This window comes from Petromyzon marinus, chromosome 8, assembly GCF_048934315.1.
Source record: "Petromyzon marinus isolate PM22_M1 ecotype Great Lakes invasive population chromosome 8, UKy_Petmar_22M1.pri1.0, whole genome shotgun sequence".
In the NCBI taxonomy this organism is placed as follows: domain Eukaryota; kingdom Metazoa; phylum Chordata; class Hyperoartia; order Petromyzontiformes; family Petromyzontidae; genus Petromyzon; species Petromyzon marinus.
The window spans coordinates 2,190,411-2,213,745 of NC_133674.1; the positions used below are offsets into that span (position 1 = coordinate 2,190,411).

At 52.1% G+C, this 23,335-nt stretch overlaps 1 protein-coding gene across 1 annotated transcript; it reads left to right on the top strand.

The window, feature by feature from the left end:
• Window positions 1-4,982: 4,982 nt before the first annotated feature.
• On the top strand, window positions 4,983-10,553 carry LOC142924075 (U3 small nucleolar ribonucleoprotein IMP4-like). The gene is made up of 4 exons (XM_076065516.1): window positions 4,983-5,112; window positions 6,367-6,490; window positions 7,955-8,026; window positions 8,458-10,553. Exons 1-3 carry the CDS (start codon window positions 5,065-5,067, stop codon window positions 8,011-8,013), a joined length of 231 nt encoding a protein of 76 aa, XP_075921631.1. The 5' UTR covers window positions 4,983-5,064; the 3' UTR covers window positions 8,014-8,026; window positions 8,458-10,553.
• Window positions 10,554-23,335: the final 12,782 nt, after the last annotated feature.

A 23,335-nucleotide genomic window follows, 5' to 3' on the forward strand; every position in this document is an offset into this window, starting at 1 on the left:
CAAACACCACCACTAACACCACCATCACTAACACCACCACCACTAATACCACCAAAATTAACACCACCACTCCTGCTAATACAGGACACCAAAGACAACGATCCTCATAGAGCCTTAACAGGCTGTAGGGGCAAGTGCTGTTAGCAAGCAGTACGTATGAAGGCCGGCACGGTAAACGAAGGGGTGGGTGGTTAGCACCACGCCCGACCGCCTTTGTCTCCCCAGTGGCGATGTTTACGCATCGCACCAGGTACTCATTTGAGACCGGGTCACTGCTACACACAGACTCACACAGACCCACACACACGTACACAGACTCACACAGAGGCTCACTTAGAGAGACTCACACACAGACTCACATAGAAAGACTCACACCACCACCGCCACCACTCACCCACAGCTCGGTTCCACGCCTAACGGCCAAACTGCCAGGGGAAGCACGTGGCGCGAGACGCGGCGTGGTGTAATAGCCATTAGCTCCTCCCCCTCACCTAAGCTCCTCCCCCATGCTCCCTCTTTCCCCCCCTGCCCCTCCCCCTTCACACCCCCCCCCCCAAGCATCCCCCCCCTCGCGACCCCCCTTGCCCCCCCTGGCAACCCCCGCCCATGCTCCCCCTCAAACCCCCCCCCTCACGCCCCCATTGCCCACCCCCCTCCCCCCGCTGCTACTTACAGTCAGGCAGGGGGCGAGTGGAGGCGGCGCGCGCTGTGGATTGTGGGTGGCGAGCGGCTGATTTGGTTTCCCGCTCACGGCCACCGTCAGTGGCTCGCGAAAGCTTCTGAAGCGGCGGCTCGCTGGGCCTCCTCTACGTCGACTCAGCCTGAAGGTGAGAACCTCGCGCGGTGTGCACACATCAGCAGTGGCGGCGGTGGTGGGGGGAGACAGAGGAGGAGGCGCCTGGCCCACAGCCGTCACGTCCTAGACGCCTGCTGAGTTCACGGCGCTGCTTCAAGCAGAGCCCGGCCCTGCTGCTGCTGATGATGAGGCGCTGACGGTGGAAACCGGCCCCAGAGTGGCCCTCGTGTTGAGCCATAGCTGATGAGAGGCACTCCCACACTGCCGTGTGTTTTTATCCCTGGAGGGACGGGTTTGTTGTGGATGCGAATCGCCTGCTGCTGGAAAAGGCATCCACTAGAGGCCGCTATATAGAGGTATTTGGTCTACTCTTCCACGCTGGTCCGGACGTGTTGGAGCAAAGTGGCCATGCCCACACTTTACCCCACCACACGCAGGGCGTTAGCTCGCTGGATTTGCAATGCAGAGGTGCAGGTTAGATTTCATTCCCACTCACACCCACCGACACTCACTCAGCCACCCACTCAGCCACTCTCTGGGCATCTATGAAAAAAGCTTCATAGCTCATCGGATTCCTCCAGCAAAAACATACTGATTCTCACCCACCCACTCAGCCATTCACCCACCCACTCTGGCACTCATCCACTCACCAATTCACTCAGCCACCCACTCGGCCACCCACTCAGCCAACCCACTCTCTCACCCACTTCGTCACCGGTCACCCACTGCCACCCACCCACTTGGTCACCGGTCACCCACTGCCACCCACCCACTTAGTCACCGGTCACCCACTGCCACCGGTCACTCACTCTGCCACCGGTCACTCACTCTGCCACCCACCCACTCTCTCACCAACCCACCGACTCTCTTGCCAACCCACCGACTCTCTCGCCAACCCATCCACTCACTCACAGGGAGACACAAGGAGACAAGGGGACCCACATGGTGTGAGAGTGTATCAGCATCATTGTGGTTGTTGTGGTGGTTATGTTGGTTGTTATGGTTGTGGTGGTTATGGTTATGTTTGTGGCAGTAGTGTTTATACTTGTGGTTATGTAGCTGGTGGTTATGATTATATTTGTGGTTACGGCGATTATGGTCGCAGTGATTGTGATTATATTTGTTGTGGTTATAACCCGCGATGTATTTCGTCGAGGATGGATGCCGCCGCGTGCAGGAGTTGGGCGAGGCGGGAGTGAGCCACCTGAAGCGCCCTCTCCGACGGTGGTGAGCCGCCGGGCGGCCGGGCAGTGAGCAGCTCGGCCGGCGTCGCTTCTCCTCCCCCTTCCGGGGCTGCCAACCCCAGTGGTGTTGAGTCGTCCTCCTCTTCCACTGGAGCCCTGGTACGAGTTTTTCTTCGCGTCTCCATTATAGCGATTCATCTTACTATTTGGCTACTTCTGACGCCAGTTGTAGTGGGTGGAACGGAGAGCGAGACTTCTTACCGAAAGAACCAAAGAGTATGAACTTATATGGTTTATTTCATCTATTTTTAGTGGTTTGCTACCATTCCCTTTGCACTCCTATCGTTTTTGTATTGTTTGTTGTGACGTTATGACCCCGTGCCCCCTACTGGCACATCTTTGATCAAAGAGCTTTATAGCTCATTGGATTCCTCCAGCACAGAATCAATACCGATTCTGATGAGACCGGAACGAACACGTTTGAATCGAATCGCGTACTTCGCTTTACTAAAATAGTTGTGGAATCGATTCTTGTGGAATCTGTTCTCGTGGAATCGAATCATCGATATTAATTACAGAGATTCACCATCGATATTAATTACAGACATTAATCAACGACGTCGCTAGGAGTATCGTGGTGCCGCTCTGCAAACCTTCGGGCTACTATCAAAGGTTTGTTCATCAAGCCATCCAGATATATAAACACAGACATAACTTCAACCGAGAAGATGGATACAAATTGAGTAATCATTGGAAGAATGTTATTAACCAGGTAAAACCTTAACTGCTTTATGGTGTTGCCTTAACTTTCCGCATCTCTAATTTCTTAAGCTTCCCACTCCCAGCCCCGCTCTCTTCAGCACTCCCCTCCTCATACCCCCCCTCTCTATCTCTCCTCCCTGATCCTCCCCCCTTCTCTTACCTATATAGTCTCTTGTTTACAGCAGCTCTTTTGCCCACGTCGGCAATTGTTTCTTGCTGTGGTTTGTCCCACCTGATGATGGACGCTTGTGTTGTGCCCGAAACGTCGTGATTTTATTTATTTTATATTTTATGCCTATGTGACTTTACCGAAAGAACCAAAGAGTATAGCCCAAGAGAGTTTGTGTAGGTTGGAGCGGTAGTGTAGCACAGTAGGGGGCACAGGTGGTGCATCGGCCAGTCATCTCAGTCAAGCAACCAATGGCAACCTGGGTCTGTCTGTCTGTGACCTCCTGCTGCCAGCGGGCGTTCGACGCTTCATGTGGCCTTAACCTGCACGTAGCCTGGCACGAGCGCCGTGGTGACATCTCCACCACTTCGTGGCGAATGGCGGTTGTTGTTTATGGTCGTCTCGCGATTAGCACTACGCTGCACTACTAACCCAGCGACCCGAGTTAAATTCCCGCTCACGGCCAACACTGGTGACGATTCCGTTCCTGGGCCTCCCCTTGGTCAACTCAGCCTCAAATGAGTACCTGGTGCGTTGTGTAAACATCGCCACTGGGGAAATTAAGGCGGCCGGATGTGGTGCTGGCCACCTACCCCCCTTCGTGTATCAAAGGTGCTGCTCGTTAACAGCACTTGCACCCGACAGTCCTGTCGAAGGCTACATGGGGGATCTTTGTCTTTGTTTGGTGGTGCAGCTGAGGAGGCGCAACTGCACGGCGAGTACCTCTACCGCAAGGCGCAGGAGGCCAAGAAGGTCCTCGTAGAGGAGAAGGCGCAGCTCAAGAGGGCGCTCGATGGTAACGGGCGGCGAGACGGATCTAGAGATGGGCTCGCGACGACAAGACAGACGAGAGACAGCGAGACAGACTAGAGACGTTGAGACACGCAAGACAGACTAGAGACGGATCTAGAGACAATGAGACACGCAAGACGGACTAAGATGGGACAAGACGGTCTGACAATACAGGCGAGAAGACAACCGCGCGTTGGAAAGCGTTTCCGAATGAGTCCATGCGTGCGCATGATTTTTCTTCCTTGTTAATTCTCCCCTGCCCGCCCCCCACCCACTGCCCCCTGTCCCCCTGACGTCGTCACCGAAGAAAACCTGGTGCTGCCTACGGACCTGCGGTGGGAGGCGCTTGAACTCCAGAAGGCCGTGGAGTTCGACCAGGGAGGGGAGGGTGATCTCACATCCCTCACCATCACGTCTCCTCGCATCTCTCTCTCTCTTCCTTCCCGCGAGACTCCCGAGGCAGAGGGATAAGCGTCGCGCGTCTCCGCCCGCTAGACACGCCGAGTCGGCGCGCATCCCCGGCTCGCCGTCGGTCCTTCCTGCCAAGCGGTGGCACCGTGTTTTGCCGCGGAGGTTCGCGGTTCGAGAACGGCGGGCCCTCAACCCCCCCCCCCCCCACCGATTTAATGGGTTTAATGCCGCAGTTGCGTTGACCGTAAATACTGCACGGCGATTGCTTCCCAAGTGGACTTTGAAAAATCCCGTGGCGTGAACGTGGAAAAAGAGTCGGCCGTGTGTGTGTGATGGCTGGCGTAAATTTTTGTGGAATGTCAAATGAAGGCTGTGGTCACCACATCACGTGTGCTTCTGGAGCAGTCTTCCTTCTGGAGCGATCTTCCTTACAATATTAGGAAGCCACTGGAGCTTTGCACTTTTAAATCATCGTCTAGATTGACAAACTCATTTCTTGAGAACTACTTTTTGTGGTTAGTTTGTCACACTTCCGATTGCCACGGTTGGCTACGTGCTGTAACAAAGAGGTTTAACATGCACTGACCCACTCATTCACTCACTCATCATTTTACTCAATTTACCCACTCACCTGCCATATCACCCACCCACTCTTGCAATTGGGACTCATCCAGGTCTCATTATTGCTCAGCTCGCTACACAAAATCAACGCGATCACTGCAGAGTGATATTCTAAACCATTCCTGGTCGCTCCTTCCATCCACCCACACACACACCTTCACTCACCTGCACGGGGAAGTATGGCAAATGATAACCTACCCTCTCCGTCCCCCCTGCCCCATCTACCACCTCTTTCTATCCACCCCCCCCCCCCCCCCGCCGTGTCAGTAGGAGTGAGCAGCCACATGGATGACGAGTACCGCTGAGCCGGCGTGAAGGACCCACACATCATGGCGACGACCTCACGCGACCCCAGCTCCCTCAAGCGGTTCATCAAGGTGCGGGCACGGGGTCACAGGGGCTACAGGGTTTGGGGTCACACGAGGAATGTGGGTCCTCGTGTATTGCATGTGTACAAACGCGCAAAGACAGAGGTCCCCCATATAGCCTTAACAGGCTTTTGGGACAGGTGCTGTTTGCGAGGGTGTAGGTGGCTAGCACCACAACTGGCCACCTTTATCTCTCTGGTAATGATGTTTACACACCGCACTAGGTACTCATTTGAGGCTGAATTGATCTAGGGGAGGCCCAGGACCAGTTCAGATAATCGCCACTGGTGTTGGCCATGAACGGAAATCAACCTCGGGTCACTAGTTTTGTGGGGCAGCATGCTAACTGCTAAATTACCGCACACACACGTGTTCTCTATCGGCTTTAGAATCAGTTCCTTGCACCTCACACGAGCCGTGTCGACCAATCATCGGGCTTGTGCAGTGTGAGACAACTCGCATCCGTTGAGTTAACCAGAAGAAATCTGGTTGTTGATGAAAGGTGGAGGCTGTGTGGGGGGGGGGGGGGTCGTAAGTGGTGGAGCGTTGGACACTTTGGTTTGGTGCATGCAGCTTTTGTCAACTTCAGTCCTCGCGATTCAGTCCGCCTTTTCCCGATGACCGATCCCTTCCATTCATCGAAAATGTATCTACTGTAGCACTACGCACGGTCGGTGGTCACGGAAAGATGTACCATTGGGGGCGCCACTGTGGCGAGATGTTAACTCCCTCACCTGGTATACAGGAGGTCGCAGGTTCAATCCTGACCCTGATGCCTGCTGTATATTTGGAGTTGCGTGCCTCTTTCCGAGGAGTTGCGTGGATTTCTCTACAGGTCCTCCGGTTTTTCCCTCCGCATTTAGAATCGACGTCCGTTTAAGAGTATTTGGCTACTATAAATTTCCACATGACGATAAGCCACTTAGTTGAGCTATGATTTGTGGCCAGGTCGCTTCTGGAAAAGAGCTGCATAGCTCAGTGGGCCTTACCTGGTAAAATAAAAATAGTAAAGTTTTTCCAATGGTGTATCCCAGTTGTGCCAACACGGGGTTTGGCGGCCCCGTATACCGGCACGGCTCGGCTCGGCTTCCGCAATGGAAAAAACAAACAACACAACCCGAGTCGGATACAGTGGGGGGGTGGGGAAGTGGGGGGGCGAACGCAGCGTGGCCGGGAAGGACGCCGGTGGAAAGAGCGGACTCGGCGTGTGACCGCTTGCTGTCATGTTACCACACCACCACCACCCTCCCACCACCACCGCAGGAGATGAAGCTGATCCTGCCGAACGCTCAGCCGATGAACCACGGAGGCCACAAGCTGCAGGCGCTGGTGTGGGCGTGCTGCGCCAACGCCGTCAACGACTTCATCGTCCTGCATGAGCACCGCGGTATGCCAGGCACGCGCACGCACCACAGTCGACAAAGCTCCCCCGTGTAGCCTTTAACAGGCTGTCAGGGCAAGTGCTGTTTGTCGAGCGACCTACGAAGGCCGGCAGGGCACACGGCGGGGTGGGTGGTGTGGTCATTACCGCATCTGGCCCCTTTTGTCTCCCCACTGTCGATGCTTGGACACACCGGAAATCAAAGTCAGGTCACCGGATTTGTAGTGTAATGAGATAGCCACTCCGCTCCCGCTCCCCGGTGTGATGCATGGTGTGACGTGTGTGATGCGGTGCAACAGACGGGGGATGGAGGTGTATTTATCTGTGCGTACGATGTGCGGTGTGTAGTATGACGCTGCAGACGGGGGATTGTGGTGTCTTAACTGTGTATGTGGTGTGATGTGGTATGATGCCGCAGATGGAAGGGCAGTGTGTTTAACTCTCCAGTACAGTCTGTGTGACACCTGTGGTGTGTCTAACTTTCCGGCGTGCTGTTCATGTGACACGTGGTACGATGCCACGGTGTACTTGACACTCTCGAGCGTGGTGATGCGGCACGACATGCGGACGTGGACATGATGTCCGAGGCATTCCCACACCTCGTGATGCACAACTTCACGTCGCGACTCGGAAAGAGGGTGCGTGCGGGCACCGTGCCAGTCTCACCCACATCTTCCTCCCCCATCCCCAAAGCACAAAGATCCCTCGTAAAGGCTATAACCCTTTCTCATTTCCATGATGTACATATACGTTGTCGGAACGGAACCGTAAGAAAAACTCAAGTACGTCTTCTGACCTGAAGACATACCGAGGCTCCCATAAGGCCATGCGGGAGGGCGTGTGGCACAGTTTTGTTCCATAGAGTGCCGGTCGTGTCACTACGGTTCTCTGCGGTGAGGGCAACGCCTTTTAAAAACAGCAGCGCTACGCCTCTATAAATAAAATTAACGCCGAGCCGCTCGCGCGTACCGAGATTCATCTGTGAACGTGACACCTACCACCCGGCAACTTGCAGATGTCTCGGAATGGGAAAGAGTGAGCAGACTTTTGGGCCAGGTGCTGTGTGTCCGCCTGTATATTCGGAGTTTGCATGTTCTCCTCCTGGTCACTTTGATTTTTCTCCAGGTCCTCTGGGTTTTTCCCTACACATTTAGAAACTTGAATTTCGAGTATTTTGCTGCTATACATTTTTATGTGAAAAAGAGCTACATAGCTCAGTGGTAAAATAAAAATAGTTTCGTTTTACTTTAGTTTTCGCGCAACAGCAAAGAGTTTTTATTTAACGCCATCTCTGAAGCTGGAGGCGCGTAATGTTGTTCATTTGTTAATGCATCCGCAGTTTTAAACAGGGTGGCCGCTGGCCTCTAACTGGCAAACGTCTGCGAGGACACGTAATGAGAGTCCAGCGCGGTCCGTGTAACTTGCCGCATCCCCTCCCGTGACTTCTGTGCCCCCCCCCCCTCCCAACAGTGTACAACGTCTACAAGCTCGACGGCAAGGACATCGAGTTGAAGGAGGTGGGACCGTGATTCGAGATGGAGCGTAAGTCTGCCTGACACATTGTTACTCGTCTCCACTTTACACCCCTGCAGAGGCGGTGGAAATTCCACATTCCTTGTGGACTTCCCTACGAAGTGGTTGTAAATTTTATCGACCCCTGAGAGGATGATGGGCTGAATGTAAGAGTCTAGCCTCGGGCTAGGTGGCCCGCGGGTGACTTGTAGAGCGGATCGGAACTTGAGTCGGTGGGGTCGCTGCTCTGGTCGCATTCGCTGTACCGTGACCCGACTCGCATTCCCCCACCCCGGATGCGATGTGTAAATTCAAAGATGATCGGACGTAATGCTGGCCACCCACACCCACCCCTTGGTGTGCCGTGCTGGCTTTCCTACATGCTAACACACGAAGCACTTTTCCCACGCCGTCTGTTAAAGGCTGCATGGGGGGGATCTTTGCTTTTGTGTGTCGCGCAGTCTACGAGATTAAACTGGGCACGCTGGACAACGCGGCCACCGCCGAGGTGGAGTGGCCTTGGTGACCGTACATGAACATGGCGAAGAAGAGGAAGTTCCTGAGCGTGGAGTGAGGGAGGGGGGCGACTTCCCCCCCCCCCCCCTACGGGCCTGGGGGGAGGGGCATTGGCGGGGGGGTTTGTCCCTGGACAGCCGGAGTTGGAGTCGAACCTCGCGGCGCTCTCCGCCGAGGCTCGAGACGTTGAGGAGAGGTCGCCGCGTGGATAGGTCAGTGCGTGAATCGCTGTTGCAACCCTCGTCACACACGCGCATCATACGCGTCACACACACATTGCGGATGTACATTTATCAAACACAAACATGCACATCGTCGCATGCGTCGCACACAGAAGCACACAATTGCACAAAAAGACAAAGGTACTCCGTATCGCCGTTAACAGATTGCTGGGGCAAGTGCTGTTAACGGGTAGCACCTATGATGGCCGGCATGGCACAGAAGTGGTTGTGTGGCCAGCCCCACGTCTGGCTGCCTTTGTCCTCCCCAGTTTTGCGATGTTATACACACCACGTACTCACATGGCTGAGTTCATAGTGCGCTAACTGCTGCACCACCGCTCCCCAAACGGTGTACATACACGCGTACACAAAACGAAACATTAACATTTATTTAAGTAACAAAAAAGAAAATACCAAGTCAGGCAGATGGAGAAAGTGGCGTGTCGCCGTGCACAGCACCGCTCTCGTAGCTACTCACCTAGGGTGGGAGCTCTTGGCTTCAATGCCACCCGGGATGTTTAGATGTGAAAACCTGCCATAATATTTTTGGGAAGTCACAAGCGCCTTAAGTTGCATCTCATCTCGACCATTTTAATGGGCACCCCCCCCCCCCCCCCCCGTAGCTGTCCCCCTGTGGCACAAAATAAACTAACAAAACTAATCTATTTTTATTTTACCAGGTAAGGCCCACTCAGCTGTATAGCTCTCTTTCAGGAACGACCGGGCCACAAATGAAAGCGCTATAAAGTGGCTTGTCACGCAGAAATATATAGCAGCCAAATACTTTTAAACGCATGTTTCTAAATGTGGAGGGAAAAACCGAAGGACCCAGAGAAAAATCCACGCGGTCACGGGGAGAACATGCAAACTCCAGATATACAGGCGTCGGGATTTAACCCACGACCTCTATACCAGGCGAGGCCCCAAGGTGAATCAGCACTTGGCCTGCGAGCGGGTATTATTAGTCTGTCAGTAGGGGGTAATGATTCCGGATTTCAGTCTCAATTGAAACTGAAATCTGGAACACTTTTGTCATATTTTGCTCGTATAAGTGTGTTCATAAAATACAAGTTTGGTCATTGAGAGAGTTATAAATGTCCTATACGCATTTCATGTTTATTGTGTTTTTTGTATTTAATGTATGAAGAAAATACAATTTTGTATATGCTACAGTATGTTTCACACGTTATTCAGTGACACTGCATATGACGGGCAATGTTTGGGGCAATCGGCCTTCAACATGGAAAATACATAGAGGCCACATGACCCGTGGCCACCGCCACTTCAACCGTGGCCCCACCACTTCAACCGTGGCCCCATTGGCACGTTGATGTGTGGCTCTGCCTTCACCTGTGGTGAGAATGAGACCAGAAAAATTACAGGAGGCCGACTCCATATGAGTCCGTCACGCTCTGGATCTCGCTAATGGGACGTCGGATGAAAATAAAACATGGAAGCGACAAGTTTCTTCTCTGGCGAGGACATTCCCACAAGATTGCCACCTTTCCCAATTAATGGAATTTGCCCCAACATCACCCTGATCCAAACCAGCAGGAGCTGAAATCTTCCAGAAGGTTCAGGATTTATTGGTACAATCGTTCGGATGTTGGTGTCCGCATGGACTTGCATTTAAAACCCCCGGTCCGCTTGACGTCTTTTAAACAATACCTGTGGTCGGGTCCGCTCCCCCACCTTTCTATCCCCTGCTTTTTTTTTATAACCGGTGTAGTATATGTTGACGGTGTGTGCGTGTATCACAACGCGATTTTTACCGGGCCCTCGAATTGCCTCAAGAAATGAATAAACAACACCTGTCGCTTTGCTGTTGTGATGTCACCACGAGGCGCCGAATGACGGTGGGACGGCGTCGTCGCACTCGTCGAGTGGACAAGGGCTCCGTGAAATGACGGTGCGGATTGCGCCAAGCGTATAGAGGTCGCCGATTGCACGCCGCTGTGGCTCAAACACTCGTGGGTCCACCTCAAAGTTCCTGTGCCCATTTGAACCTCATTGCCTGCGATGATGCTGCTGCTGCCATGGAAGAACACACGTGGCGCCCTCTTGTCTCTCCATGTTGTCTTTCACGTCCCATCGCAGTTTTCAGGTCACTTGATGTTTACAGCCTCCGGTAAGGAGGCAGTGAGGTTCAGCCGCTCCATTTTTCTTCCTTTAGTGCACAGTACCGTACACGGATACGGGCACAGTACAACACCGTAGCTTTATTGATTGTTCAACAAAAAAGACCATCCCTCGCCCAATCTAGTTACCTATACGGTGTAATATATGGCGAGACATTTGTTAACGTAAAAAAAATGGAACTGTAATGCTGAAAATTATACTCCATGAAACTCGGGGTTTTATGGAGTATCTGAGGGCTTCTCAACGCTTCATGCCTCGCCCCCACTGATGCCCTCTTCTCCCCACTACTACTGACGATTGTATGTAGGGTGTGTAGGCATTTACTTCCGACTGTTGTATGTAGGGTGGTGGTGGTGGTGATGGTGGGAGTAAATGAGATTTAAAACTGGGTGCTTAACTTGAACTCACCACCACTCACATCATGTATGCACTCATCCGCCATCTTGCTCACTGACCCTGTTTCCGTGTTGATGGTGTGAGTCCGTATTGATGCTGTGAGTCTGTTGATCGTGTGAGTCTGTTGATGCTGTGAGTCTGTGTTGATCATGTGCGTCTGTGTTGATGCTGTGAGTCCGTGTTGATGGCTCGGGGGCACGGTACAGAGGGGCAGTACAACTGTAGAGTAATAGTTGTTGTCCAGCAGCGGCAACTGCGGTGGACGGGGAGTACACACGCCAGTGAGCCTCATGCGGGTTTGTCAGCAGGGCGGAGGCACTGGGGCAAGGATCACAGAGACCCTCCCTGGAAGACACTGGAACCCGCTCGTGGGTTGGAGAAGGGAGGCGCGGCCGAGTCGGATAAAAGCAGCGGAGAGCGAGAGCTCGTGGTTGCACGTTCTGGGAAGTGGAGTCGTCTCGTCGGCACTGTCGTCTTTGCCGACTTGGTCGCTGCCGTCTTCACTAGATAATTGGGCGGCCGGATAGTTGTTGGCTGTCTCGGTCGATGCCGTCAGTGTAACATGGTGGGGGTTGTGTCTAAGCTAGGCTATTTGACTGGGAGAAGCGAGGGCGAGTCTGTGAACCTGATGGTGTTAAATAAGGAAGGTGCGGAAGGTACGGGAGAGGATGAGGAAGATCGTGGGATGGATGGGGGAGGATGAGAAGATAGTGGGAGGGACGGGGGAGTAAGGAGGTGGGAGGGATGTGAGAGAAAGAAGGAGATAGCGGGGGGGACGGGAGAGGAAGAGGGAGATGGTGGGAGGGAAGGGGGCGGAAGAGGGAGATAGTGGCAGGAAAGGGGAATGAAGAGGGAGATAGTTGGAGCGACTGGGGAAGTAGAGGGAGATACTGGGAGTTATTTGGGAGGATTAGGCAGATCGGTTAGAGTAAGAAGGTGATAGTGGGAAGGAAGAGGAAGGAAGAGGGAGAGAGTGCGAGGGATTGGAGATGCAGAGGGAGATAGTGGGAAGGATGGGGGAAGAAAAGGGAGATAGTGCGAGGGACGGGAGAAGAGGGAGATTACTAGTAGAGCCAAGTGGGAGGAAGAGGGAGATAGTGGAAGGTACTGGGGAGGAAGTGGGAAATGGTGGGAGGGACGAGGGAGGAAGAGGGAGATGGTGGGACGGATTGGAGAGGTAGATAGTGGGAGGGACGCGGGAAGAAGAGGGAGATAATAGCAGGGACGAGAGAGGAAGAGGGAGATAGCCACTGATGTTCGCCGTGGCCAGAAATTTAAACTCGGTTCACAAAGTTCATGGTGTAGTGGGTGTTGAGGTGGCATATCCTGGCTGGCCAGGAGAAGGCAGTACAGCAAGTGGGATAAGCACCATCTCTGTCTGCATGGGATAGAGGGTTGCCCCCTTGCACGAGTGGGTTTTCTCTGGGTACTCCTGTATCCCCTCACGTTTATGAACGCTCAGTAATTGCCCAATTGAATTATTGCTATGCACCGCGACGTTCGTTTTGCTATGTCATGTGATCAGAATTGGGCGCCACGGTGGCGAGATGTTAACTATTTTGTAGGGTATACAGGAGGTCGTGTATTAAATCCTTACCCTGACACCTTTGTATTTGGAGTTTGTATGCTATCTCCCCGTGGTCGCGTGTATTTTTCTCCGGATCCTCCGGGTTTTCCCTCCACATTTATTAGCACATGTTTAGAGTATTTGGCTACTAATGTCCACGTAATAAGCCAATTTGTTGAGCTGTAATTTTGTGGCCGCTTCTGAAAGAGAGCTGTATAGCTCAGTGGGCCTTGCCTGGTTAAAGTAAAAAAAAATAGTCAAATAGTTTGCAATTGTTTATATCTGGGATAAATGCACCCGTGGCTTTAATGATGTGGGGATCTGCGCCTGGCATTTTCAGGTGGGATCCGGAGCAATGAATGAGCCCTGACAAGGCAATGGCCCACCCGTTGATTTGCTCCATGAGGAACTTTTAGGGGGCTCGGGACCGTGGCGCCAAGAAGACCAGCTATTGGACCATGGAGGCACCGAAGGGGGCGGTTTCCCCCCCACACGTAACGCTCCCTATCTGGTCGATAAAAACGTATCAATAGGGTCACAGAGCTTGGGCAATCGTTGGTGCCAGCTTACCAAGTGGCTTCCTTCCTGATTGTCTGTGGTTCCTCGCACCTCTGAGGCCTGCTTGATCACGTTATAAGTATAAATATTGTTGTTATCAAGTTCTAAGTGTAAATAATAATTGTTGTTGTTATTACTCGCCTGTTCTAAACATACGCCTGTTGTTATCATTCGCCTGTTATCATTCGCCTGTTTTCATTTGCCTGTTATCATTCGCCTGTTTTAATTGGCCTGTTATAATTTGCCTGTTGTTTTCTTTCGCCTGTTGCTACCAAGTAATAAGTATAGTTATTGTTGTTGTTATCATTCGCCTGATGTTAGTGGTGCACGTCTCAAATCCAGCACTGGGGAAGGCAGCGAGGGTTCGTAAATCACCGCACAATGATGTTGTGAAATCCTCTTCCCGTGGAAGTCGAGGTGCATAACCTGCCTCGCCAGGAGAAGGCAGTACAGCAAGTGGACTCATCGCCATCGTCACCTGTACGGTTTAAAATGCTGCCCCTTCACACACGTGGCTTTTCTCTGGGTGCTCCGATTTCCCCCACTTGTACAAACACTCGTTATTAATTAGCCAATAATGCCTCCATACATAGAGTACCGTAGAGCCTGGACAATCGTTGGTGCTGGCTCACCACGTGGCTTCCTTCCTGCATGTCTGTGGCTCCTCGCGCCTCTTGAGTCGTTCTTGTGAGTGCTATATAGCTTTAAATAATAACTACAAATACTCGCCAGAAGGTGGTGACGCAAGCCTGCGATCCAGCACTGTAGAAGGCAGCAAGGGTTGGTGGATCACACAGTAAATATTGTGAAACCCCCTTCCCGTGGACATTGAGGTGCCTTCTCCTGGCTGGCCAGGAGAAAGCATCTGACTGGCCAGGAGAAGGCATTATAGCAAGTGGGATCATCGCCATCGTCACCTGTACGGTTTAAAATGCTGCCTGCTGCCCCTTCACATACGTTTGTTTTCTCCGGGTGCTCCGGTTTCCCCCCACTTGTGTAAGCATTCGTTATTCATTGATTGAAAAGATCTTACAATAAAAACCAAATTCAGGACCTTACTATGACTCAGCGTGGCTTTCCTGGAGTAAGTCTAATTATTATTATAAAGAATTACAGGGGCTGTATGATGACACGACTAGAGAGCTGGCTTGCACTGCGGGGAGCTTAATAGTCAACTTGGATTCCGCACCCCTCAATGCCCTTTTTAAGTTCAGTTTGTGCACTTAAGACTCGCACAAACAACCATACTCAGAGAACCATAGATTCCCACTCAGACCCAGAACCAGAAACCCATAGACTCCAACAGAGACCCATACATTCCTTCAGACACTCAGACTCATACGGCGACCCTATATACTGACACAGGGATCCATAGACTCAGGCAGAGACCCATACACTCACAGAGGCCCACAAACTCAGAAATCCATAGACTCGCACAGAGGTCAATAAAATTTAAATCTGAATATTTATTTACACTGGATGAAATCGATGAGCTACAAAAATCTGTTTTCACAGCTGTCCAATCGGGCAGGTCAGAACATAACTAAAAAAATACAAAAAATGACAGGAAAGACAAACTGTTCAAAAATAAACAAATTAAACTAAACTATTTTAATCTTTATTTGAAGCTTTCGTGACTGCAGGAATCCATACTCTTTGGTTCTTTCAGTAAAGTCACGTAGGTATAAATTAAATAAAATTAAACAAATCACGACGTTTCGATCGCAACATAAGTGATATTTTCAGGTGGGACAACCACAGCAAGAAAATGCTGAAGTCGGCGGGAGAGCTGCCGTGGCAAGAGGTTATACAGGTATGAGATGGGGGAGGAGGCAAGGGGGGAGAGAGAGAGGGGAGGGTGTGGGGTAGGGAGAGGAAGGGGGGCCGCGTGAGCGCTAGGAGAAGATGACGTGAGGCTGGGGTGGGGGGACGTGGGCGGGGCTAGCAGTAATCGGCAGGTAATGATGGAAACAACAACACAAGTTAAGGCATTACCTGGTTGATAACATCCTTCCAGTGATTGTTTAATTTGTATCCATCTTCTCGATTGAAGTTTTGTCCTTGGCCTCCGAAAATAACAATATCATGCGAGCCCACAGCGTTATAACAATGGCCACTACGGCAGAGGTATTGGTTTGCTATGTTTCAGATCCGCCTTGTGTTCGCGAACACGGTCCGAGACGTGTCGTTTTATTTCTCCAACGTAACTGCGGCCGAAGTTACAACTCAGTTTGTAGACTCCAGGGTATAGACAAAACTTCAACCGAGAAGATGGATACAAATTAAACAATCACTGGAAGGATGTTATCAACCAGGTAATGCCTTAACTTGTGTTGTTGTTTCCATCATTACCTGCCGGTTTTACTGCTGCCCCGCCCATGTCCCCCCACCAGCCTAACGTCCTCTTCCCCTAGCGCTTACGTGCCCCCCCCTCTTCCTACCCCACACCCCCCCCCCTTTTCTCTCTGTCCCCTTGCCTCTTCCCCCCTCTCTAAACTATATAACCTCTTGCCATGGCAGCTCTCCTGCCGACTTCAGCATTTCTTGCTGTGGTTGTCCCACCTGATGAAGATCGCTTGTGTTGCGATCAAAACGTCGCGATTTGTTTTATTTTATTTCTACCTATGTGACTTTACCGAAAGAACCAAAGAGTATGGATCCCTGCAGTCACGAAAACTTCAAATCTACATTTAACACCCATACCCTCTAAAGAACTAACCCTCAAGACACCTAACCCTTAAAACACCTATACCCCTAAAACGCTAACCCTCTAAACACATAACACTCTAAGCCCCTAACCCTCTAAACGCATAATAAATATATTTTCGGGTTAGATCGTGTAAATATAAATGTGTCGTTAAACCAGACACCACCCGACACAGCCAATTAGTAAAGTTTGTCATGACAATAAAAAAGTGCCATTAAGTGTTGGAGAGAAATCCAAAACACCTTTAGTATGGATAATATTAGTTGTCAAAGTCTTGGTGTTAAACCCTCTAAACTCCCAAATCCCAAAACCCATAACCCTCTAAACCGCTAAACCCCATTACCCTATAAACCCCTAACCCTCAAAACCCCCATACCTCTAAACCCCTAAACACATACAATTATAACCTCCTAAACTCCTAACCATCTAAACCATTCAACCTCTAACAATCGAAACCCATACATCTCTAAACACCTAACTCTCTAAACCCCCAACCCTCTTTACCCCAAAATCTTCTAAACTCTAACATTCTAAACACCTAATCCTCTAAACGACCTTACCCTTAAAACCCTAACTGTCTAAAAACCTCTCCCTCGAAAACCCCACCCATAAACCCCCAAAACTCTAACTGTCTAAACACCAAACCCTCTAAACTCCGCAACCCCTAAAACCGTAAACCTCTCGGCACCTAACCTGCTAAACCCCTCACCCTCTAAACTCCTACACCACTAATAGCCCAATCCTCTAAACACCTAACACTATAAAGCCCTTTAACCTTAAAACCCTAACCCTCTAAACCCCTAACCCTTGAATCCCCTCAAGCGCTAACACTCTCAACCCCTAAACCCTCGAAGTCTATAAACCACGAAACCCCTTATCCCCGAAACACCCCGAAACTTCTAAGCTCCTAACCCTCTAAACCACTTAACCTATAACAATCGAAACCCATAAACCCATTAAACAGCTACTTCTCGAAACCCATAACACTCTAAACCCCTTTATCCTTAAAACCTTCACCCTCTAACCCCCTAAACCTCTAAACCCCTAAACCCATAACCCTGTAAACCTCTAAACGGCTCAACTTATAATCCTATAAATCCCAAACCCTCTAAACGCCTTTACCCATTAAATCAAATCCTTTCTAAACTCCTCACCCTTTGAAACCAGAACCCAAATACCCTGAAACCCCAAACCCCCTAACACTCTAAACCCCTTTACCGTTAAAATCCGAATTCTCAAAAGCCCTAGATCTCTGCACCCCTAACCCTCTAAACACCAACCCTCTAAACCCCTAACCCTTAAAATCCTCAACCCCTAAAACGCTCAACCCCTAAACACCATAACCCTAGAAACCCCCAAAACATCGAAGACGCTTATCCCCTAAAAAACCTCTAAACCCTTAACACGTAACCTTATAAACTCCAAGCCCTCTAAACCACTAACCCTTTAACAATCGAAACCCATAAACCGTCTAAACCTCAGGACACCAAACTCCTTACAATTATAACCCTATAAACCCATAACCTTCTAAACTGTACCCCTCTAAAACCCTAACCCTCTAAGCTAATCACCTTCTAAACCGCTAAACCTCTAAAACATTTTACCCTTAAAACCCTCAGCCTCTAAACCCCTAAACCTCTAAACCACACACCCTCTAAATACCTAACCCTCTAAACCCTTAAACCCATCACCCTGTAAACCTCTAAACCCTTAACTTATAATCCTCTAAATCCCTAACCCTTTAAACCGATTTACCCATAAAACCCTATCCATCTAAACTCCTCACCTTTTGAAACCATAACCCAAATACAACAAAAAATCCCAAACCCCCTAACACTCTATATCCCTTTACTGTTAAAACCATAATTCTATAAACCCCTAGATCTCTCCACCCCTAATCCTTTAAACACGTAACCCTCAAAACCCTTAACCCTTTGTGTGGAGTGTGGTGTGTGGTGGTTGTCACGGGGTAGGTGGGTGCAGGGTGTGTGTGGAGTGTGGTGGGTGGTGGGTGTCACGGAGTGGGTGGGTGCAGGGGGTGTGTGGAGTGTGGTGGCTGGTGGGTGTCACGGGGTGGGTGCAGGGTGTGTGTGGAGTGTGGTTGGTGTCACAGGGTGAGTTGGTGCAGGGTGTGTGGAGTGTGGTGGGTGGTGCGTGTCACGGGGTGGGTGCGTGCAGGGTATGTGGTGGGTGATGGTGTCACGGGGTGGGTGGGTGCAGGGTGTGTGTGGAGTGTGGTGGGTAGTGGGTGTCATGGGGTGGGTGGGTACAGGGTGTGTGGTGGGTGATGGGTGCCACGGGGTGGGTGGTTGCAGGGTGTGTGGTGAGTGGTGGGTGTCATGGGGTGGGTGAGTGCAGGGTGTGTGGAGTGTGTTGGGTGTCACAGGGTGGGTGGGTGCAGGGTGTGAGTGGATTGTGGTGGGTGGTGGGTGTCAAGGGGGTGGGTGGGTGCAGGGTGTGTGGTGTGTGGTGGGTGTCACGGGGTGGATGGTTGCAGGGTGTGTGGTGTGTGGAGTGTGGTGGGTGTCACGGGGTGGGTGGGTGCAGGGTGTTTGGAGTGTGGTGTGTGGTGGGTGTCACGGCGTGGGTGGGTACAGAGTGTGTGGAGTGTGGTGGGTGTCACGGGGTGGGTGGGTGCAGGGTGTGTGGTGGGTGATGGGTGTCACGGGGTGGGTGGGTGCAGGGTGTGTGTGGAATGTGGTGGATGGTGGGTGTCACGGGGTGGATGGGTGCAGGGTGTGAGTGGTGTGTGATGGGTGGTTGGTGCCACGGGGTGGGTGGGTGCAGGGTGTGTGTGTGGAGTGTGGTGGGTGGCGGGTGTCACGGGGTGGGTGGGTGCAGGGTGTGTGGTGTGTGGAGTGTGGTGGGTGTCACGGGGTGGGTGGGTGCAGGGTGTGTGGAGTGTGGTGTGTGGTGGGTGTAACGGTGTGGGTGGGTGCAGGGTGTGTGGAGTGTGGTGGGTGTCACGGGGTGGGTGGGTGCAGGGTGTGTGGTGGGTGATGGGTGTCACGGGGTGGGTGGGTGCAGGGTGTGTGTGGAATGTGGTGGATGGTGGGTGTCACGGGGTGGATGAGTGCAGGGTGTGTGTGGTGTGTGATGGGTGGTTGGTGCCACGGGGTGGGTGGGTGCAGGGTGTGTGTGTGGAGTGTGGTGGGTGGCGGGTGTCACGGGGTGGGTGGGTGCAGGGTGTGTGTGTGGAGTGTGGTGGATGGTGGGTGTCACGGGGTGGGTGGGTGCAGGGTGTGTGTGGAGTGTGGTGGGTGGTGGGTGTCACAGTGTGGGTAGGTGCAGGGTGTGTGTGGAGTGTGGCGGGTGTCATGGGGTGGGTGCAGGGTGTGTGTGGAGTGTGGTGGATGGTGGGTGTCACGGGGTGGGTGGGTGCAGGGTGTGTGTGGAGTGTGGTGGGTGTCACGGGGTGGGTGGGTACAGGGTGTGTGTGGTAGGTGTGGTGACAGTGGTCATGGATCAGACCGATCAATGACCACCTCCATCTCTACTGTGCGGTGGACCGGCCACCACACAGCAGCACGCGTCGGAGGAGTGAGCGGATGACTCTCCCCATGCGGGCCAGGCCCCCTGGCTTCCTCTTCTCCTGCATCACCATCACTTGATCCTCTTTCCTTGTTTTCTCCTTCTCCTCCACCACCATCTCTTCCACAACGATCTCCTCCACCAGGGTGTCCTCCTCCTGCACCACCAGCTCCTCCACCAGAGTCTCCTCCTCTGGCAAAACCAGCTCCTCCACTAAGGTCTCCTCCTCCTGCAAAACCAGCTCCTCCACCAAGGTCTCCTCTTCCTGCAAAACCAGCTCCTCCACCAAGGTCTCCTGCACCACCAGCTCCTCCACCAGAGTCTCCTCCTCCTGCACCACCAGCTCCTCCACCAAGGCCTCCTCCTCCTGCAAAACCAGCTCCTCAACCAAGGTCTCCTCCTCCTGCACCACCAGCTCTTCCACCAGAGTCTCCTCCTCTTGCACCACCAGCTCCTCCACCAGGGTCTCTTCCTTCTGCAACACCAGCTCCTCCACCTGGGTTTCCTCTTCCTCCACAACCTTCAGCCTCCAATCAGAGGCCCAGGCGAGCAAAGAGAATGGGGGCAGCGCCGGCTCCGCTCTGTGAAGATATGCGCACGACATTGTTCCAACTTACTGCTACAGCAGAGATCGCAGCCATCCCCTCCCCCACCATCGGGGGGGAGGGGGGGAGCTGGCGATGTCACAGTGGATGAAGGGTTACCTACATGGCAAAGATATGGCCACTTCATTATTTGTCCTCACCCAGAAAGCAATTATAAAAATACATCCGTATATAACCGAATGTACAGGTGAGATTTGAACTCTCCGTGTGTTAGTTTGTGGGCGGCAGGGCTGGAACTCACAGCCAAAGAGGGACCTGGGTTTGATGCCCATACTTGGGCCACTTTCTCCATGTGGGAGTTGTGACTTGCCCTGGGCCCCACACCTCTCTATGGACTGCCTTGAAAATTGGTCAGCAGAATGTGGGTTACCGTCGTTCAGCAGCTCCAAAGCACTGGACACGGCCAGGAGTAGCAGTGGTGGTGGCATTGCTGGTGGTGCTGGTGGCCGCGGTCCGGAGCCAGCTGTGATCCAGCGCCTGCGCTGGCGTCATACGAGAATCCGGAACCCATCTGTTGAGAGACGCGTGGGAGACACACGCGCCAAACGTAGTGAGAGAAGCGTGGTGAGAGCATTGAAGTTGCTTCCCTTCTCCTACAAGGTCAGGAATGCACGGCAGCAGCGGAAGCAGCAGGAACAGTGGCAATCCTCTGATGCCCAGTAGACTAAAAATGCCCCGAGCATCGCATTGGCCAGCAGCATCTTGCACGGACCTCCCCATCCTCCACAGAGGGCGATCTTGACACCGGTGGTACTGCACATCGGCAGTCCCACTCAGCTCCACATTTTCCTGGCGATCGGTGGAGAGTGATCGCCGATCAATTGGAGGGGGGGGGATCCTCATTGGGAGGGGGTGGTGGGTGTGTCTTACCGCAGACAGAAGCTGACGAATTCCACAAACGCCGGGTCGTGGCTTTTGAGCACACTTTCAAGTGGGAAGCTCCCCGGTACCCTTTTCTTGCCTGGGCACAACATCTTCCCTTGACGGTCTGCGGGAGCCATGCACAGCGGGACAGATGCAGTCACCAACCACCACGTCACCTACTTACCCACTTACCGACCCATCCATCAACCTACTCACCCACCCACCCACTCTTCCACCTACACAATCACTCACTCACCTACCCAATCACCGAACCACCTCCCACTCACCCGCCCACCCGCTTACCCACTGACCAATTCGCCCACTTACCCTACAACCTACTTGCCCACACACCGACTTACCCACCCACTCACCCAAGGAATTTAAAATAAAAAGAGGCCATTCCCCCCCCCTCCCACCAAAAAAATAACAACAGCCGCAGGCCTCTTCTTAAAACTGAATCCGGTCCGTCACTCGCACCACCCTTTAACTCACCAAAAAACTGCCTTCTGTCGGGAGCTGAATTCACCATGTATCGTGGAGGCATTCCCAGAATCTGCACATGGTTGAGACAAAGACAAAGGTCACCCGTGTATCCTCGGCTGACTGTAGGGGCAAGTGCTGTTAGTATAGCGTAACAACAGCAGCAGCGCTTGTTGAGGGCAAGCATTATGGCACACAGAGACAGGGGGTGGTGGGCCACATTGACCCAGGTATTTTACACACTGCACTAGGTACTCATTTAAGGCTGAGTCTAACTAAGGGAGGCCCAGGACCGGTTCAGATAATCATCACTAGTGTGGGCCATGAGCGCAGCATGCTAACCGCTACACTACTGCTCCCCTCACACGTACAAGATGGACACGTGTACACTCATACACAACATACGACGGCCGCTATTCGCCAGATCACTAAGTGGCCACCTCCCCTCCTGCCACCCCCAAAACCCACGACTCCAAGGAAAGAGAGGGGCATCACGAGCGGATGGACGCCCAGTGGGAAATACCTCAATGCAGCGCGGGAGGTAATCTTTGTCACTGTCGGACTGAAATAATTGTCTGCCCGTCGCCAACTCCGCCACCGTGCAACCCAGCGCCCACATGTCTACGCCACAGGTCAAGCTGTAGCCCAAGTGCAGCTCCGGAGCCGAGTATTCCAGAGTCCCACCAACATTCATAGCTGCACACCAATCACAAGAACAACACATATATGTGTTTGTGTACTCACTGTTTCTTAAACAGCATCTTCATCACACACATGAACAGTCACATGTACAGAGATGCAGATACTCACACATATCCACAATCAGACAAACACCCACACGCAGACGCTCACACACCCAGGAGAGGTCACTCACGTTGACTTTCCACAAAAAAGCTCGTGCCAAAGTCCGTGACCCTCACAGTGCCGGTCACGGTGTCCTTGATGAGAACATTTTCCTGCAGGAGAAGGGGCAGAATGAATTCAAATGCAGAGGTTATGCCGATAACATTCAGCCAGCAGTGGAACGATCACGTACCACCACCTACGCTAAACAGGGGAACTAGACGAGGCGTAGTGCCGTCAACGAGCGTCAGTCAAGTGCAACATTTGATGTTTGTTGACAGCTATTACTGGGGGTTGCCCCTTTCAATTGCATCTTGAAAAGAGATTTGATTTGAGGCTCATGTTCAAAGCACTCTAAGGGACCATCGAAGTAAAGGAGGGCAGCTCTATTGACAACTGATCATGGTTCCTCTGACAGGAGAGTGCATTGAGCTCACAGCTGCAAGAGTGCCCTTTAACGGGTTACGGACCAAAAGCTACACATGAGAGCTCGCGTATTCCATGACGCTATCCACCGCGCGTTTGTCTTCGGAAGTTTTCCATTCGCAGTGTGGAAGCCGACAACGGGCAGCTGTCAGGTCAAAATACACGTTTGGCACACTTAGGAAATAGTCTTTATTTGCTCCAGTTTCTGTCTCCGAAGGACTGGGGCAACGCTGTGATCAACGTTGCCGGTTTTGTCTATGGTGAGTCCCCAATACCGACACGACTCTACACTACAGTTTAATTCATACCGCATTATCTTCACCAGGGGTACAATGACCCTGCCTCCTTCCAGTTAGATGGAAACAGCGAACGCATAGATCTTGTGACTAATGTGGCCGGTTTTCTCCGTGGAACGATTCCCTACTAACAATACGCCTCTGCAACAAAATCATACTGAATGCTGTGTCCACTCACTGGCTTGATGTC